Raw genomic sequence first — 19,340 nt, 5'->3', positions numbered from 1 at the left:
TCCAAGCGTTACAGTATGTACTAAACTAGACAGTTACTGTAGGTGCAAGGCAGGTGTTCTTAATAAAGTGACCACTGAGTTTATGTAGCAACATTCGTACTTGGGCTGTTTATCTAACGACCTCGCAAATATTATTGTGGAGAAAAATGTGTGATAAAAAATAGAGGCAGTGAAACCCACTGGCTAATCACAGAGTGCGATAGTGTTTTTGAATATTATTATTATTATTATTATTATTATTATTATTATTATTATTATTATTATTATTTAATAGCAATAAAGGTTTGTACGCCACATGGACATGATCTCCTACCAAACGCATTTACTGAGGTAACTGCACGCAGGAGACACACAGTCCATCTACTGAACTGCAGCATAAGAAGGCAGAACAGCACGCGGAGGGAACAAAGCGCACAGCTACTATCGCTCAGTGCACGAGCTAAAGTCCCTAAATGAACACATGAACCCGTTCAACAGTCCGCGAGACCAACCAGAGTTCTTAGCAGACATGCAAACTTTAAAACAGCTGCACTAAACATTACATATTAACTTATTATCTATCCAGATACTTTTTTCCGTCCTATCTTGCCGAGTCCTGAGCTAGCGCTGTCAGAATATATAAACACGTTTAAACTAACCGCTAGAGATGTTGGAACTTGAAATGTCAATTTTTTTTCTCCTCCAAACCCTTCTCTTTCCCTTTATGGTTCTTTCAACCTACAGTTCACCAAGACACACAAGTGGCAGGCCAATCCGTTTCAACTCAGGCAAGCATGTATGCTTGCGGATGAATGTTAAAAAAACAAACAAAAAAAAACAGCTGTCCTGTAAACTGACGCACGTGGAGAGAAGGAAGGAAACGCTGTGAGTGTGCGGTTTGTTTTATTTCACGTGAAAGTTAAGAGGTGCGCTGTGACTGCGCAGGATGCGAGCGCCCCTGTTCCTCTCCGAGCAGAGGATAGGCAGCCGTATCCACGCAGTCTAAGCCACGCCGACCCGAAATGGGAACCCGAGTTTGACTTCAGCTTTCTGTTCGAGTACAGCGGCCGAGGCGGAGACACGGACACGGAGAGACGTTTGGAGGCAGGTCGCCGATTGCGCGTAAGCTCAGGTTCAGCCGCCCAGTTCAGTAAGATGATCAAGTGTATCTATTAATATTTTATATTAACTGTTACCTTATAGAAAGCATCACCCTTGCCGTTCCTGGCAGCTTCACTAAATATTACATATTAATTTATTATCTATGCAGATGGATACTTTTTCCGTCCTATATTGCTGAGCCGTTATGTTCATAAATCACTTTCTGACAGCTAGCGCGCATATCTGGACGGTAATCAGAAGTACATCTATATAAAAAATCTTAAACTCACCGTTACAGATGTCGCCTTTCAACCTGAAACTTGATTCAAAATGTTTCAAAAATTAAACCCGCGTGTAACCTCTGCCTAAAGGCGCCCTAATGAAATCATTCAGAGGGAGCACATCTCAGAAATTTCGTGTTAGATCAATGCAAATTAGCGCGGTGCCTCCAGAAATGTGTCTAGTACTATGTTGATAGTAATAAATCCTTTTAAACCCTCTCATGATTAATGACCCGAATGAGTCACAGATTAGTAAATACAACAAATGACACTTAATTTTAAAAAAAAACAAAACAAAACGTATATCCCTGCACAAAAGAAAGCAATCGCGAAATAACAGAAGCAAATCACAAACAACGAAAACCGATTCAACATAAGTATGACCGATTAAAGCAGTCACCTATTAACGTCACCACAAGCGGCGGAAAAAACAACGTGAAAAAATACCAATATTAATATTTCTCTTACCCTCAGAGGCTTCAGTTGCAAATCAACCACATTGAATAATTACTGAAATTAGCAAATAAACGCTCAATAAAAATTGGTCAATACAGCAACTTAGTACGTGGATTTTCACAAACGTTTGTGTTAAAAGGCAAAATCAACATTTGCTGTGGTGCTTTCACTGACTCACAGTTTATGTAAGAAAGTGTATTGTTAGCCATATGCTATTTGGAAATGATTTCATAGACAGTATTTATATAAATGTTCTTAGATACAATATATAAAATTCATTTACACTCTGCTATTGTGAGGACACCAATGGACAAGATCTAAACAGTCAATCGAGTTTAGAGTTTAAAAACAAGTGTCATGTTTGTCATTTCAGTAATGGTTTGTTATGGTCGGTATAAGATATGTGCAGATTAAGATTAAGGTTAAATTTATCTCTTATGACACTAAGGGTCATAGAATATATTTAATTAGGCTAATATTTTTACAAATAATACTTACACTGACAACCCTCCCTGAGAGTGCACACTAGTCTGCTTTCCAGTCAGGAAGGTCTTTATAGGTTGGGGAGGGAGGACAGACAGCATTGCGGCATTATACTTCCAGATCTGAAGATACTGTGACCTCATCTGTTATAAACACTCCTGTGGATGGACTGAAATACATTTTAGAGCTACCATATTTTTCTGATAAATTGTAGCTATTGAAATAAGACAACCAATTCGATGACAATCATCATTCTTTTTAAATGGGCCACTACAAAATGCTCCCCGTCAGAGCGAGCACAAGTATCAACCCTCTTGGTGGACTTAACCAGCACACCTTCCACTAATGTGTATGTCTCTGCTCTCTCAGCTGTATATGTAGCCACTCACCTCACCCTCACAGGCACCGGCCTGGAATATGGAGATGCCAGTTTGGAAAACATTCTAAGGGATCAAGAGAAACAAACCAAAATTAATACCAAAATTGATGCCTAAACATTTTTTAAATCAGCATTAATGTACATTACTCAGGACTATGTTAATAACATGTGTTTGAAAATGGACTTTGATAAAAGGAGCTTCTTTGCAGTTAACCAGATAACTCTGTATCCCCAGCTAGTGAAGCTTAAGTGCTATTTAATTGTTGTTTGAAATAACAATCAGTCATTTTCAGTAGCACAGGTCATTGTACCGCAAATGTTAACTTCAGATGAAGTGGAAAGGACTTCATTAACTTCATTCATTCATTCACCCACAACTGATAACCAAGATGTCTGAGAGAAAACTTGCACTGTGTCCGACACAGACAGGTTAACGAGCAGCTAGTTAGCTCGGTCTGTTGGTCTGGCCACTAACTTTGCCCATTAAATCTCACTTTTACAGTAAAGTCTGGACGTACCGAGATGGGGAATAATAGAAAGAAATTGAGCGCAACAAATTGAAGGGAAAATGTAAAAAAGGGAGCCTGGCTTCACTTACCGAATGCTTTAAGTCAGAAGTGTGGCAGGATGCTGGGACAGCAACGGGAGAGCCAATAAAAATTGGAGAAGCACGTTGGAACAGACCAATGGTGCTCTGCGGCGTTTTGGAGAATATTGGAACAGGCCAATGAGAGGACGCAAGCTCTCTGGAACACACTGGAACAGAAAATCAGGGTCAGTGGAATGAGTCAACATATTGAGACGGACAGACCCACAAAAGATAAAGAAAATGAAAGCTAAACACGATAGAACCAATACACTGACAGAAACACAACTGGGAACAGGTTACAAGGCAACAACATGAAATGAAGAAGGACCTTAGTATAAATGGAGGCTTAGTACAATAAACACAGGCTGAGTGAACAATAACCAGCGACAAGACTGGAGAGACACTAGAAATATATACACAAGTTAACAAGGAATATACACACGAGTTAACAAGGAACATATACACGAATTAACAAGGAACAACTAGAAACAGGAGAAAAGAGGCAGAACAACCAGACAAGGGGGAGTAACAGAAAAATCAAAACAAAGAAGCTCATGGAAAGAAAACCAAGTTGGAAAGCCAAAACAGAGCTTGACAGGATTGCTAAAGTGACCGAGATGACAGGGAGGGGACAACCGTGACAATGCAGAGTAATAATAATAATAATAATTACTCAGATATGCAGGAATATACAGTGCAATAATAATTACTCAAACATGCAGGAACATAGAGAGTAAAAGTTACTCAGGCCTACAGGAACATATAATTATTCAGTCATATAGGAAGAGTGTTCCAAAGTAGGACACTGAAGGCACTGACGTTTATACCTAAAATGTTTGTTGAAAGACATTTACTCTACAACACAGTGCTCCAATATTCCATCATCATCACCATCATCATCATCAGTCTTTTCACCCTCGTTGAAGCACACTGGGATGTGACGCAGCTTACATATGTAGTACAGACCTCATCCTGTATCTCATCATCACTACATATGTAGTACAGACCTCATCCTGTATCTCATCATTACATATGTAGTACAGACCTCATCCTGTATCTCATCATTATATATGTAGTACAGACCTCATCCTGTATCTCATCATTACATATGTAGTACAGACCTCATCCTGTATCTCATCATTACGTATGTAGTACAGACCTCATCCTGTATCTCATCATTACATATGTAGTACAGACCTCATCCTGTATCTCATCATTACATATGTAGTACAGACCTCATCCTGTATCTCATCATCACTACATATGTAGTACAGACCTCATCCTGTATCTCATCATTACATATGTAGTACAGACCTCATCCTGTATCTCATCATTACATATGTAGTACAGACCTCATCCTGTATCTCATTACATATGTAGTACAGACCTCATCCTGTATCTCATCATTACGTATGTAGTACAGACCTCATCCTGTATCTCATCATTACGTATGTAGTACAGACCTCATCCTGTATCTCATCATTACGTATGTAGTACAGACCTCATCCTGTATCTCATCATCATTACGTATGTAGTACAGACCTCATCCTGTATCTCATCATCATTACATATGTAGTACAGACCTCATCCTGTATCTCATCATTACATATGTAGTACGTATTAATACTACTATATAGTAGTATTTATTTAGGTAGTTTGTTAGTTATCTATGTATTTATTTCCAGCTTTTAAAACTGTTCTGTTGCATCGAAAAGCATGACATTTGTTGTTTCAATAAAAGCAACTAATAAAACCAAATGGACTGTTGTGCATGTCATTAAAATCTCATTGCTGATTTGGGTACATACATCCAGGGTTTGGCAGAATACTTTGATGGTTGAATAATGTGATGTATTCTATTACAATACATAAAACAGTAATTTATTCAGAATACATTTAGAATGCACCCAGAACACATCTTACTAAGTCACATTTAAGAGCAAAAATATTTTATATATTTTAAATTGAAGTTCTAAATTGTGAACAGCTTATCATTAAACAAAACTGATAAAATGCCATCAATTTATGACTTTAGAAATTAAAGAATTATAATTATTATTATAATAGTGCTTTTATAAAATACTCTACCTTATTTGATGGTAAAAGTTAAAAGTGTTCAAGCTTCAAAACGCTTTTTCTATTTCCGGCTCTGTGGTCACTCTAGAATGAATCAAGCACGAGCACAAATCCATTGGTTTCATTTCTGAAGCGCGAGGTTCAAGTGTGACATTTAGCGGTGAGTTTAAAAGTGTTTGTATGTCGATGTACTTCTGATTACCGTCCAAATATGCGCGCTAGCTGTCAGAAAGTCTGATTTATGAACGCAACTAGCCAGCTACATAGATAATAAGTTAATATGTAATGTTTAGTGCAGCTGTTTTAAAGTTTGCATGTCTGCTAAGAACTCTGGTTGGTCTCGCGGACTGTTGAACGGGTTCATGTGTTCATTTAGGGACTTTAGCTCGTGCACTGAGCGATAGTAGCTGTGCGCTTTGTTCCCTCCGCGTGCTGTTCTGCCTTCTTATGCTGCAGTTCAGTAGATGGACTGTGTGTCTCCTGCGTGCAGTTACCTCAGTAAATGCGTTTGGTAGGAGGTCATGTCCATGTGGCGTACAAACCTTTATTGCTATTAAATAATAATATTCAAAATATTCTTAATAATAATAATAATAATAATAATAATAATAATATTGAAAAACACTGTCTCATTCTGTACTTAACCAGTGGGTATCACTACCTCTACTTTTTAAATCACATTTTTCTCCGGAACAATATTTCCGAGGTCGTTAGATAAACAGCCCAAGTACGAATGTTGCTACATAAACTCACCGGTCACTTTATTAAGAACACCGGCCTTGCACATACAGTAACTGTCTACTTTAGTACATACTGTAACGCTTGGAGTTAGTCCTGTTTAAATTATACTCCAACCCAGATGAGCAGATCTTTGGAACTGGTAGAGAGAAGCGTGTGAAGCACGTGGAGGAGATGCGGAGCAGAATCACTTAGTTTAGTAGTAAACTTGCTGGATTATTCACCACGTGACACAGGCTGGCTCCTGGAGTATTGTAGACAGCTCATACATGAGTTGTAAAAACATCCAAAGCTCATAATGCGTTACTAAAGAAGTAAATAACGATAAATGAAGATCTGGGTCCAGCAACGTCCGTCACGCACAGTACAAAACCAACTCTTCCGCGTGGCCTACGTGCACACGCCTTTTACGTAAACGTAACTTAAGGGGACAGTCCGCAAATTACTGACCGTTACAATTCTCCTGTTTTATAGGTGCATTACAGACTAATTGATTCCGCATGTCGCCAGGAACATCTTATCAGCCCAAAGAAAAACTGTTTCAGGTTTATTTCCGTGTTTGCCACGTACATTTAAGACTGGTAACAGTGCATCCACAGGCGGAGAGTTTCAGGTGTTCTGGGTCATGAAGTCTTTCATGAGCTGGATCAGATGGGAAACTGTGCAGGGCGGTGGGTCCCCAGAACCGGATTAAGAACCTCATGTGTGTTAAGAATATTCAGACAGGATTCATTTGACATGGCCAGGTGCGGTAATGTAATAATTTCCCTCGTTCTTTAGTGATTTTACTCTCGCCATGTCAGTCATTTTACCTACTGCAGCGTCTGCAAAAATTCTTGCACCTTTTTCAAGTTTCATGTTTCAAGTTTCAAGTTTAATTTCCTGCTGTAAATGGCGGTTTTCTGTAATTTCGGGGGTTGTTAAGTTTTGGCGCTTTTTTCTCCAATCACGGAAGTTCTTAAGGAGGCAAATGACCTTTCAGAAGTTTTAAGTAAATTCCCCTACACGTATGTAATTCTGTGCAGATATGTGAAAAATATTTACTGGTTTCTTTCAACGAAAGCTACGTATCACACGTGGATGTTTTAGTGAGATGGTAACACGTAAATCCAGTAGCCACTGACATGTCTGTAATTTATGCTGAGGTTTCTGATCCTGTGTGTGAGTCTGTCATACACTCTAGAGGTCTTGTGGTAAAGTTGCTTTACATACATGACTGGAAAATTAGTCCCGTCTGATGAGTAGTTTAGTGTTGCCAGAAATATCAAACACAGCATGACTGCTGCAAATAAGGGAACTGAACAGTGACACAATGTACTGGCAGGCAGGACTGTGATGTTCTGGACCCTGGACTAACCCCCTCTGGTAAAGGAGGATTACTGTGCTGCTGAGGTGTAGTAGGGTTTAGTCCTGTTTCTACTGTGGGATAGATGGTGCTTTAGTCCTGTTTCTTTTATGGCAGGTGGTGTAATCAGGGTACTGTAAATAAGTGACTTTTTTCCTAATAGTGATCACTGTGAGATTTACTCAGCTGCTCCTACCTGTACAGTACTGACTGGGTTCTCCTGTCTCCTCTGTACAGTACTGACTGGGTCCTTCTGTCTCCTCTGTACAGTACTGACTGGGTTCTCCTGTCTCCTCTGTACAGTACTGACTGGGTCCTCCTGTCTCCTCTGTACAGTACTGACTGGGTCCTCCTGTCTCCTCTGTACAGTACTGACTGGGTTCCCCCTGCCTCCTCTGTACAGTACTGACTGGGTCCTTCTGTCTCCTCTGTACAGTACTGACTGGGTTCTTCTGCCTCCTCTGTGCAGTACTGACTGGGTTCTCCTGTCTCCTCTGTACAGTACTGACTGGGTTCTCCTGTCTCCTCTGTACAGTACTGACTGGGTCCTCCTGTCTCCTCTGTACAGTACTGACTGGGTCCTCCTGTCTCCTCTGTACAGTACTGACTGGGTTCCCCCTGCCTCCTCTGTACAGTACTGACTGGGTCCTTCTGTCTCCTCTGTACAGTACTGACTGGGTTCTTCTGCCTCCTCTGTGCAGTACTGACTGGGTTCTCCTGTCTCCTCTGTACAGTACTGACTGGGTTCTCCTGTCTCCTCTGTACAGTACTGACTGGTTCTCTTTTGTCTCCTCAGTCATGCTATTCTGCAGCAGATGTCACTTTGTTTTGCTGTTACAGCTGCTGACAGTCATAGCAGGTAAATGGTCAAAACAGGTTCTCTTAGGTCATCAGAATTTCATCTTTGATTTTGGTGTGTTAACTGAACTATTGGACTTGCTTGACCTTTATGTATTATTTAATCATCTTTATATTACATAAAATTGAGAGTCAGCTGGCTAAGGTAGCATGTACATAGACAGTAGTGTTTTATTAATAACACGGAGAACACGGAGAAGGGCCAGGCTGCTATAGGCCCACCCCCAGAGTCAAAATTATTTAATTCATGAATTTAATTGGACAGATTCCCTGTCATTTTGCTAATAGACTTGCATTTCAGAACCCTTTAATTAAAAGCTCACCAGAATGGTCATGTAGACACAGACATAGAAGGCACAGATGTCCCTGCAGCCGTACTAATGAGCAGTATCAGTCAGTTCTGCTCTTACATAGAAATGCATGTTTGAGTATCCAAGAATATTTAAGTAGCCTGACTGAATGGGTTGATATTTTTAGTTTTACTTTATTTATAGAGAGAGCATGATACCAGTTTTTCTCTGCTGATCTGATACTGATATCTTGCATTTGAATGTTGCCTGATAAAATATCAGATCTGTATTGCTTTCATTAAAAGCCACTGAGGGACTGTGGTTCAGTTGTGTAGGGAATTATTTTAGTGTGGGATGTATTATATATGCTGTATCATGCATGGATATGACAAAAAATAAATTAACATTCTAAAGAACAATAAATATTTTTACAAGTTGATATTTATTGCATTGATAGGAAACATTGGGTCATTTTCCTCTATAAATAAATGACAGTCTAATATTTTTGTTTGATTTGTTTGTCTTTATCCACTTTCAGGACTTGTTTGACAATCTGAAGTTTTAGTTCATATATATGCAGAAATATCGAAACTTCTAAAGAGTTCATAAACTTTCATAACGTTTTAAACTCTTTTCTTAATGTCTCTTTCAGGCTCTTTTCCTTCAGTAAAGGTAAATCTTCATGATGCTGCTACTCTCCCCTGCACTCAGACGTGTTCTGGTCTGGTCACATGGACTGTGTCCTATAAACAACTTGACATTCTGGCTCAGTGTAACCAGACATCCTGCCAGTCAGGGGAGGGATTTCACATGTCCCATGATCAGTACCTGAAGGGAGATCTCTCCCTCACCATCACTGATGCCGATTACACTAAGAAGACCTGGTACACCTGCAGCTGTAATGGGAAAGACATCTGTGATGTGAGTCTACAGATAGAGGGTAAGTGTCCTCATGGATTACCTAGTTATTGTTACTAAACCATTATTTATGTAGACAGAGAGAATTTTATTTATCTGTGGTAAATAAAGTAGATCATAGAATTGTAAACTTCAAATATCAGATATGTGGGGAAAAACAGAAGGAGCTTGTATGTAATGTTTAAATGTTTATATCAGATTTGTAATTCTGAGGTTACATGGTCAAATCAGTTGTATATTACATTGAAGTTTCTAATTGTTTTTTTCCACAGCCCAGAATTCCTCAATTCAGATTAAGCCTGGTGAACCTCTGGTGCTGGATTTGCTCATATCAGAGTCAGTGGAGGTGATTTATAACAGCAAAGGTGCAGCTGCTCCCTCTAGTGGACAGATCTGTACAGTGGCTGGACACTCACTGAAGTGTAAACCTGAATACACTCGGAGAGTGTCGCTCATCTCTGCTGTGGAGCTGCAAGGAACCACACCATCTGATAGTGGAGTTTACAGCATCAGAGACACTAAGAATGAAGAGATTATACAGACATACACAGATACTGTGGAAGGTAAGTGTGGTTACTGTGATTTTAATGTTGCCTAGAATTACTATGTTGGGGAGGGGGTTGTGCATAGTATCAGTAACTATGTTTACATGCACATCAGTGCTTCAGTATTAGTTTGACTATGAATGCTAGGATCATGTCAACAGCATGAACTGAGTGTCATAGTTTGAGGTCTTGGTCTTAGTTGAGGTCCTATTTATTAAGCATATCCCCAATAGAGCATGTGGACCTGGTTGATTTTCACTGGACTCTTTGTGGTGGATTCTCACATGGACACTCTTGGATCCAGCCACTGATGTTTTACGGCACTTGGTGTGATACCTGCTTACTCATACCAAAACAATCATGAGTTATTGAGTGATGAGTCAGAAAAATTGAAGTGTTGGTATTTGAAGGTGTTACAACCCTGTTTGCGTTATGGGTAGGGTTATTTGTGTTTGTTTACATTTATCTTACATCCTATGGCTCCTCCCCTTCATGATGCTCCTCCTCCACCTGATCAAGTCTTCTGTCCTGTGCTGGAATTGTCCTGGGCTGCTGCCTCATTCTACCGCACGCATAAGGGGAAGCCCGGGAAGAAGCAACAGGCTGCGATTCATATCCACTGCTGCTGTGGCTGCTTGTGTTTGTTCAGTGAGCGTTGTTTGCCGATTGTTGTGGTTTTGGGCCTCTGTTTGTTAAATCATTCTGACTTATCGCTTCCCCTTTTTCTGGACGTGTTCACTGTTGTAAATATTATTCTGTGTATAGTGTATTGTAGTAGTCCTGTGTGAATCGTAGTTGGGAAGTTTGACACCTTTTTTATTTGCTCAGTTCTTTACCTCTGTTTGTTTGTTTTTGGGAGTAGGGAGGGTTATTGTACTTAATTTTGTTTGTGTTCAGTTGGGACAGTTGGTTGTTTTGGGCAGCAGGGCTTGGTGGTTGGCATGTTTGCATCTGAGTCCCTATCTGCGTAGAGTTTCTGTGTTCTCCCAGTGTCTGTGTAGGACCCCAGAGGGAACCTCCCAAAAACATGGAGGTTAGGATGACTGGATACTCTAAAACTGTCCTGTATCAATATGAATTGTGTATGAATATAGATGTGTGTGTGTGTGTGTGTGTGTGTGTGTGTGTGTGTGTGTGTGTGTGTGTGTGTGTGTGTGTGTGTGTATGTCCAGTGATGGTTGGTGCTCTGTGTGTGTGTGTGTGTGTGTGTTTATGTTCAGTGATGGTTGGTGCTCTGTGTGTGTGTGTGTGTATGTTCAGTGATGGTTGGTGCTCTGTGTGTGTGTGTGTGTGTGTTTATGTTCAGTGATGGTTGGTGCTCTGTGTGTGTGTGTGTGTGTGTGTGTGTGTGTGTGTGTGTGTGTGTGTGTGTGTGTGTGTGTGTTCAGTGATGGTTGGTGCTCTGTCTTGGTCTGAACCTCCTCCCCTTCCCCTACACCTGGTTCAGTCCCCCAGGAGTCTGTAGTTTCTGATAGAGAGAACACTGTGTGTAAATTTGCTGCTGCTTCTCATCTGTCTGTGAGTGATTTGAGTGTTAAAGCTGATTTCTGCCTGTAAAGTGTCCTTGAATTTGAAAAAGGTGCTAAATAAATGTAACCAACTAATAATAATAATAATTTTTATTTCTAGTATGGCTTGTTTGTTTGGTTGGTTGTTTTTTTTTAGTTTGGCCTTGTCCTGGAGCTCAATCCCTCTACATACGACCCTCAATAAGTCAACAAATACTTCACCCTCAATAACACTGTTCACTGTAGTAATTATGCTGTGTGTTAATATGTAAATGTAGTCAGTGATGGTGCAGTAATTATGCTGTGTGTTAATATGTAAATGTAGTCAGTGATGGTGCAGTAATTATGCTGTGTGTTAATAAGTAAATGTAGTCAGTGATGGTGCAGTAATTATGCTGTGTGTTAATAAGTAAATGTAGTCAGTGATGGTGCAGTAATTATGCTGTGTGTTAATATGACAGACTGGAGCTTCAGCAGTGATCATAGTTATGACGGAGCACAGGTGGTGATCAGGGTGGTGGTGGTGGTGGTGGTGGTTGTTGTTGTTGTTGTTGTTGTTGTTATGTACCCCCCCCCCCCTTTGTGTAGCTCATTCTCTCCACTGGTTCATTCACTTTGAACTCTCAGTATGTTTCTATTCTACATTTACAACAATATCTCTCTACAAGATCCAGATTTGTTTTAGTTTGATTTCTAAACAGTTCTCCATCACTGTACTAGTTACTTCCTGATTGAATTTGATTGGATACTGATATGGAGGTGGGAGGTGCTGAGCTCACCAGAGAACACACACAAATCTGTAGAAGTGGTTACTATAGTAACTGGTGAAACATTATGCGTATCCACTTGTTAAGATCGTGATGCTGTTGAGATCTTTTTGTCAGGAACTGGAGCTGAACTGCCCCTGTCCCACAATCCCATCACAGTGACCACTCTGGTATATACACATATGATTATAACTCTGTACTGTTTAAAGAGTTGTTCATAATTTCTGACCATTTTTATGTCTGTCTGTTGCAGACGTCCAGCCATGTCCAGATCAGAGCTCCACAGTGACGGTGTTGACGGTGCTCCTGGCTCTGACGGGGGCGGGGCTTGTGGCAGCAGTGCTGGTGATTGTGCAGCTGAGGAAAAAAATTCAGGAGCTCTAGAAAGGAAGTACAGTGAATGGAACAGTAACCATGACAACAGAGGAGTTAATATGAATGGACTAAACCACTCAGATGAAGAGCAGAGGTGATCTCCCAATAATAACCATGAGAGTCTGAGAGATGATAAATTATTTCGTTCTCTTTTACACACACACAAACGTATCTGCACTGCTTTTCTCTGTCCCATTCAGGGGTCAAAGATCAGTGTATGTTCAGTCATGCATGATCAGAGTTTTATCACATTAGCTCTGCTGAAGCTCACCTGGTAGAGCAGGTACAGTAAGATTTGATCCTCAGAGAGCACACATGCTGTCATACTGATGAATATGTATCAGTCACTATAAGAGGATCTGCCCAGTACTGTAAATGTAATGTAAAGATGTTTTATTTAAATATTACTGTGAGATCCTGTGATGTGATTTAATGCACGTTAAATACTTTTGTGTTAGCTCATGGAAAAAACGGACATTTTGTCTGGAGCATCTTTGAATAGTTTAAATATTTTAGTTGCCATTTGTCAACATGTTTTAATTAAGAGTCCCCCTTATTGTTCAGGTTATAATTTCAAGAGTCTCCCTTATTGTTCAGGTTATAATTTCAATAGTCTCCCATGTGGTCTTGGTGATTATGGTCAGTTGTTGTGGTTGGTTTTCCCAATGCTGTAATGCTGCATTCATTTCAAAGCATTGTATTATGGAAACAGGCCTCATGTCATTTGGCCTGCTTCATGCCACTTGTGACAAATCATTAAACAAATTTACTTGTGTTATCTTTGTCCAATATTTAAAACACAAAATGCAGTTTTTAAATGAAGGTTTTTATTATTAATGAGAAAATAAATAGGACCTGCGAGACAAAGTGAAGTAGACCAAAAGATCCTCAAAGCTAGACAGCATGCTGCGAGCCAAAGAAATTCAGAAACTCATCGTCTTACTTTCAGATATGTAATGAGCATTGATTTAGGAAGAAATTCACCAGGACACTTCACAACACAGTTAGTAATGCTATAAAATGTCATTTAAGATATAATTGGTTCAGTAATAGTACAGTTTTGAAGAGAACCACAACCGAGGCATACAAGGGCTAATCTTTTTGTATATCTGTAACGGCGTCAGTCGTACCCACAAGCCTTTCTCTGCCCAAACGTAGATCACTGTCGCCTGATTACTGATTAATTACACCAGTCTCTCATTTTAGTTTCTTTTATAACCTCCCTTTTCCCATAGTATCCTCGCGAAGTATTTTATTCTCATGCATACCGAGCGTTTCTTGTTTCTGTTGCTTTCCCCCTAAACACCACCTCACTCTTAGCCCCTTACACAACCTCGGTTTCTACCTTCTGGTTTGGACTTGGACTGCCCTCGACTCTCCCCTTCACCATTCCCCTCCTGTTTACGACTACCCTTCTATTTTGCCTCACAAGTCCTTCCTGCCTGTACTGAAAATAAACTCTTGCATTTGGATCCACACTTACCTGTGTCCTGACGATTCCTTACAACATCCTTGTATGATGCACTTACATACGCGTGACCCACCTTGCTCAGACCACGTGAGGCTGTTGTGCATGTAGATATCAGGAGCACACGCAGTGAACTTATTCCAAGGCTGTACTTCACAAAAGGAGCAGACCGTGGTGCACTTACAGGTGTGGGGCTGCACCCAAAACGTTCTCGCCCCAGTTCTGAGAATCCTGATCTGTGCAGCCAGTGAGGATTTATTAGGACACCTTCACTTTTTTCTCTCTTTGCATTCAAATGTATAATTATTCCATTTTTGGTGTATACAGTGAGTCCCTTTTCTATCTAATTTAATCTTATTTATTCAAAAGAGGCACTTTTTTCTCTCCAAACAGAAAATGTCTCCTGATAACTTAGGTTTATTTTAGGTTCGGTTTTAAAATTAGGTTTATTTTAGTCCGTGATAATCAAAACCGTACCATATGGAGCTGTCTTCAATCGTATTAGCTTTTCAAAGCTTCAAATATGAAGTTTTACATTCATTTTTGTAGACATTTTTTAATTCCAGTTGCCTAACTCTTTCTGGCATCATCCACTGGTTCACTGCATCACTGTATGTGACAGTTTCACTTCCGCCAGCTTGCCTGAAAGTTGGCATATTTTGACAGTTTTCAGTCTGTTCTGCAATGCTTTCCTTTATACAGTTATCCATGCTTGGTTAAATATGTGAATTCAGAGCTGGAATAAATACTAACATACCCATTAAAGATGTTCCTACATGCTGCAGTATGTTTTTCCATTTTTTATTTTTGTTTATTTTTTTGGACAGCTAATAAGTTAAAAACAATTTGCAGACACTTCAATACTGAACAAAGCAGAATATCCTGATACATTTTTAGACAGTTTACATCAGTGTCCAGGATACAATCCAAGAACATCTTAACCTTTACAGCATTTGGCAGGTGCTCTTATTCAAAGCCAATCACATTTTAAAGCAAATTCTAGCTGGGTATTCATTAATAGGTCTTTGTCATTGCTGTACATCAAAAAAGCTGTAATACCAATAATATACAAGAAATACTTCTAAAAGAGCAAGAATTTGCCTCTCCAAAGCAAGACATGCCTCTTTCGTCTGCATCAAAATTTTTGCTTGTCTTAAAAGTCAAATCCTAAAACCTTGGCAGGTTAAACAACCAGAAGTTTTGATGCACCTTGTTCCTCACTGCGCTAGTGCTCTGCATATGTAAAAATGAAGACCCAGAACATACAAAGATGTCAAATATAGAATAGTTGCTTTAAAGAATCTAAAATCTATTAAATCTATGATTGTCAATATTTGTTTATCACAGCTGCTAGCTAGTGTAACTAGTTAAGAGTGCATTATGACCAATATTTAGCTAAGGTTAGCTACTTTGAGTGGGTTTACCTACCTAACCTAGCTATCTATTCTACTTGGCTATTTTTTTCTGACATGTTCCAATCAAAATGAAATGACTAATCTCTTCTGATTGTTTTCCGAATCAATTCTTGATGATTCAGGGTAGCTAGCTTACCTAGTAAATTTAGCCACCTGGTCAAAGTGTAAAAGCCATGATTATTAAGGTTGTCTGCCAGATTTAATTAAAAAAAAGAAAGAAACAAGTTCACATGAAATGGGCCTTTATGAAGACATTGCTTTAGCCAGCGATGCTGACTTTTGTATCATAGCAAGCTTTAGCTAGCTAACCTAGCTAGTTAGATACTCGATAGAAATCTGATCATTTCCAATGTACCATTACGGGAGGAGAAAAAACACCAAAATAATCTAGGGTGAAGTTTAAGGTAGCATGTTAACTAATCATTGGCATGTGAGTGACTATAACAGCTGATACCTGCCTGTAAAGCGTCCTTGAGTCTGAGACAGGTGCTATATAGATGTTAATAATAATAATAATAATAATAATAATAATAATAATAATATTAGCTAGCAAGATGAAACAAAAAGCATCAGGGAGATGAGGAAGAAAATGTTACTTGCAGGTTTGTCACCATGTGGAGATTCACAAGTGGGTTCTTACAACGGGCCACATAAAAAAGTGAACGGAGCTCAAATGATGTGATATTGTTAAGGGACTGAAGGGGCAAAACGTTCCATTATTATTACAAATACAAGACATTTAATACACGTTCACAGTAATCATGGTTTATACATTGACAAAATGCATCAAAAACAAATAAGATGAACAGTTCCATAGCTGGATACGCCTAATATATTAATATATTAACAGAACACAGGAGCTTTATGGCAAAACAACCTCTGTGCTTGAGAGGAAATAAGATATTTTAACTTACACTAATTATCAATCACAAGGTCCAGTAATACACAGTCCAGTAGTACATTTTAGTAATGCTAAAATGAGACAGCCGTGTATATGTCGTCACACCTGGTGTTTGTGACGTCACTGAAGCAGATATATAAAAAGGCTCATCTGGCGTCATGGTTACCATTTGGACAAAGTGCGCAAACTGGACAAACCAAAATACAAACTATAAGTATATTCAACAATTGTTATTTCACATTTTCCTGTGGATAAATTGGATTATTGTCAGTTATACATTTCTCCGATATCAAAGATAGGCCTAAATATTCTCTCTAATGCAAACCGGGAAACGTCTATATGAAAAGAGTGCATAAAGGAAATAATTTCTTTCTATGTTTCGCTTTGATTGCGACTTTAATGTCTTTATATTAAAAGCTTAATTTTGCTTTGAAAAGTGCTGGATTTTGGATTCATTTCAGATGTCCCTTAAATTCGCGTTCCTTTCGTCATCGATGGCACGCGCCTTCACTGAAATCAGCGCTTGGTCTAAAAGGAAGAAGGTCCACAAAACTTGTCGGCGTCGAAATGTATCAGCACTGTAGTGGAAAATATATTTGTAATACAACTTTTCTATTTTGATTAAAAAAAAATTCGTTTCACGAAATATCAGTTGCGCTGCGTTCTGACATTGTGTGAAATTATAAAAGTTTTCAGATTATAATTATGAACGTTTTCAGATTCTGTCATTAGAAACACGATGACTAATACATGCATGTTACTTAAATTATTTAATAAATGAAGGAAAGATTGCTTGTAGATGAAACATTAACATTTTCACTTTCAAAAAGTGGTGGGCATAAAAACAGCCATTTAGGAATGTTACAATCTGATTTTCAGCCGTAGTGACATGTAGCATCCCCATCATGATTTACGCACATGCTCGTGAACAAATTAAAATTGTTATTTGTGTGTTGATCAGTTTAAGAGACTATTGAATAGATTAAGAAAAGTGTGACGGCCCGAATCCTGCAGGGCAAGGAGCAGGACACACAGACCTCTCTCGTCCCAGACAGACATTTATTAAACACGAAAGATTAGTAATCAACGTTAACTGCACTCATATGTAACGAACCATTGCAGCAGAACACAGGGAGAGGCAGACACACACACAACGAGTACAACCAGTAAACAATGAACGCTAACACTAACATTAACGTAAATGAAACACACGAAACACACACACACACATAAACGAAGAACCGGGTGCAGGTGTGTGCTAACAAGGGGGGCGTGGTTACAAACAAGACGCACGTCACACCGAACAGTCAACAGGGAACTCCCACTGCACGTGGCGGGGCGTACCACGATCAGTGGGAATGGGAGCTTACCGTGAGAAACGTTTGCTGAAGAGTAGTTGGATATCAACTAAGGGGTTTTTTGTAAAATAATGTACAAATAAAATAAAATACAAATAATATACACAAATTATGCGTTATGTAAGATGATTAATCAGAAACATTCTTTAGTAGAAACATTTAGACTATATATATATATATATATATATATATATTAGTTAATATGCAGTAGGAGCTGTAGGAAGCTCTTTTAAATTTATAGGAATTTTAATTATATTTTTAATTAATTGTGTCGAGATTAGTTTAAATACATTAAATTAAATTGTTCAGATTCAGAGACGATGAAGGGGATATTAAAGAAAGTATACATACAAATTATTTAATATTTGTTTTATTTATGTGTTGTTTAGCCTAGATAAGGAGAATGCTGTATAGTTTAATCTCAGAGAATGTGTATTAATATACATTGTGGGATATCAATTGATAAACTTCAAATAATATATTACCAAAATGCCGCCAGTGTGACTCCAAGGTCGAAGCTACCCGGCACCACCAGCATGACCTGAGCTGCCACACACCGCTGCTCATCAGGAGGGCGAGCTTACATAAGGTAGAGAGCAGAGCTGCGTGCCCAGCTCCGCCTGCCCCCTCCCTGGTGCTGCAGTGCAACCGTGTGCCCTGGGTGTGCAAGACTGAGGAAAAAACAAAGAGGCAGGACAAGTGCCAGGCTGGCCAGGCTGCCTCTAATCCCCCTGGAGCCTAAGACACATCTGTTGTGAAGGTTTATTTCTCTCTGTTGTTAACAAGGTGGGACAACAGACAGGTGAGCATAGGGGACCTTGGATCAATGGGTTAAATAAATTACTTCTGACGTTTACTTCACCCTAGAATACTAGAGAATTGAGTTAATTTTCTATTAGGTTCGTTTCATCAGATAAACTAGAAAATGTATTAAACGATGGCACCTCTAAGGATATTTGAGAATGGAGTCTGTAACGAAAACCGCAGCAAGAGAAACAAGAATGTACTAAAGAGATTCCATATAAAACTCCTAAATTAACCTTATATTTCATAAGTAGTGAAGAAACAGTCATTTTAGGCAATAGTCCTGTTCAGATTTGTTTTATTTGTCTGTTGTGTCTCAGCACCTGCACATGTGAAATGAATGGACTTCACCTGCTCTGCAGATGACCAGGGTCAGTTGCCCTACAGCCTCTGTAAGCAATAGAAACCTTCAGGGCCATGTTTGCAAACTTGTTCTCCAACCTGATATTGTCTGACATCCAGCATTCCTGACACTTGTGCATATTACTTCCTGAGAAAAGTCTTTAATTAAATGTAGTTTTAAATGTATGCAGAGATGTTGGTCTGTGATATTTCCATTTCAATCCCCTTGAGTGTGTCTCCGTTTCCTGTAGGATGACTAAAGAGAGAACCTCCAGTGCAAATGTAAAAATGGGGGTACGTTTGTTGTCTTTCTTCACAACTGCTTCCTCTCCAACATACACATACTTGTGTTCTTTTCTTTCTA

General features: G+C 39.2%; 3 protein-coding genes across 6 annotated transcripts in view; 1 reads left to right on the top strand and 2 right to left on the bottom strand.

Moving 5' to 3' along the window:
• LOC113568987 (STING ER exit protein-like) overlaps positions 1-19,340 on the bottom strand; it is a 222,034-nt gene that overhangs the window by 68,127 nt on the left and 134,567 nt on the right. The window lies entirely within an intron of this gene.
• On the bottom strand, positions 1,802-6,453 carry LOC145657459 (uncharacterized). 4 transcript variants are annotated; one of them, XR_014123133.1, is made up of 5 exons: positions 6,098-6,453; positions 5,357-5,428; positions 3,278-3,435; positions 2,690-2,743; positions 1,802-2,368 (listed from the first exon to the last, which is right to left on the bottom strand). XR_014123133.1 is itself a non-coding variant. In XM_081712230.1 (4 exons), exons 1-4 carry the CDS (start codon positions 6,129-6,131, stop codon positions 2,312-2,314), a joined length of 303 nt encoding a protein of 100 aa, XP_081568356.1. In that variant the 5' UTR covers positions 6,132-6,453; the 3' UTR covers positions 1,802-2,311. The 4 variants fall into 4 exon arrangements, 1 of the variants encoding a protein (XP_081568356.1); XR_014123134.1 differs by having other exon boundaries at positions 6,159-6,453; XR_014123135.1 differs by lacking the exon at positions 5,357-5,428 and having other exon boundaries at positions 6,159-6,453.
• LOC118240884 (uncharacterized) lies at positions 5,367-13,464 on the top strand. The gene is made up of 5 exons (XM_081712193.1): positions 5,367-5,504; positions 8,224-8,286; positions 9,228-9,515; positions 9,766-10,056; positions 12,567-13,464. The coding sequence occupies exons 2-5, from the start codon at positions 8,226-8,228 to the stop codon at positions 12,695-12,697; spliced, it is 771 nt and encodes a 256-aa protein (XP_081568319.1). The 5' UTR covers positions 5,367-5,504; positions 8,224-8,225; the 3' UTR covers positions 12,698-13,464.

The sequence above is a fragment of the Electrophorus electricus genome, chromosome 1 (genome assembly GCF_041902795.1).
Source record: "Electrophorus electricus isolate QZ-2024a chromosome 1, ASM4190279v1, whole genome shotgun sequence".
Classification (NCBI taxonomy): Eukaryota; Metazoa; Chordata; class Actinopteri; order Gymnotiformes; family Gymnotidae; genus Electrophorus; species Electrophorus electricus.
Note: the sequence above shows the minus strand (reverse complement) of the source record. Positions and strands in the feature narration are given on the sequence as shown.

What these genes read in the sequence shown, in the direction of transcription:
- LOC145657459 (XM_081712230.1), bottom strand. Translation starts at nt 6,131, where the DNA reads ATGTGCAAGGCCGGTGTTCTTAATAAAGTGACCG. An exon ending in CTTCTGACTTAAAGCATTCG is followed by an intron (nt 2,744 to 3,277) that starts GTAAGTGAAGCC and finishes TTGATCCCTTAG; the next exon opens with AATGTTTTCCAAACTGGCAT. An exon ending in CCGGTGCCTGTGAGGGTGAG is followed by an intron (nt 2,369 to 2,689) that starts GTGAGTGGCTAC and finishes CAACCTATAAAG; the next exon opens with ACCTTCCTGACTGGAAAGCA.
- LOC118240884 (XM_081712193.1), top strand. Translation starts at nt 8,226, where the DNA reads ATGCTATTCTGCAGCAGATGTCACTTTGTTTTGCTGTTACAGCTGCTG. An exon ending in TGTGAGTCTACAGATAGAGG is followed by an intron (nt 9,516 to 9,765) that starts GTAAGTGTCCTC and finishes TTTTTTCCACAG; the next exon opens with CCCAGAATTCCTCAATTCAG. An exon ending in ATACACAGATACTGTGGAAG is followed by an intron (nt 10,057 to 12,566) that starts GTAAGTGTGGTT and finishes TGTCTGTTGCAG; the next exon opens with ACGTCCAGCCATGTCCAGAT.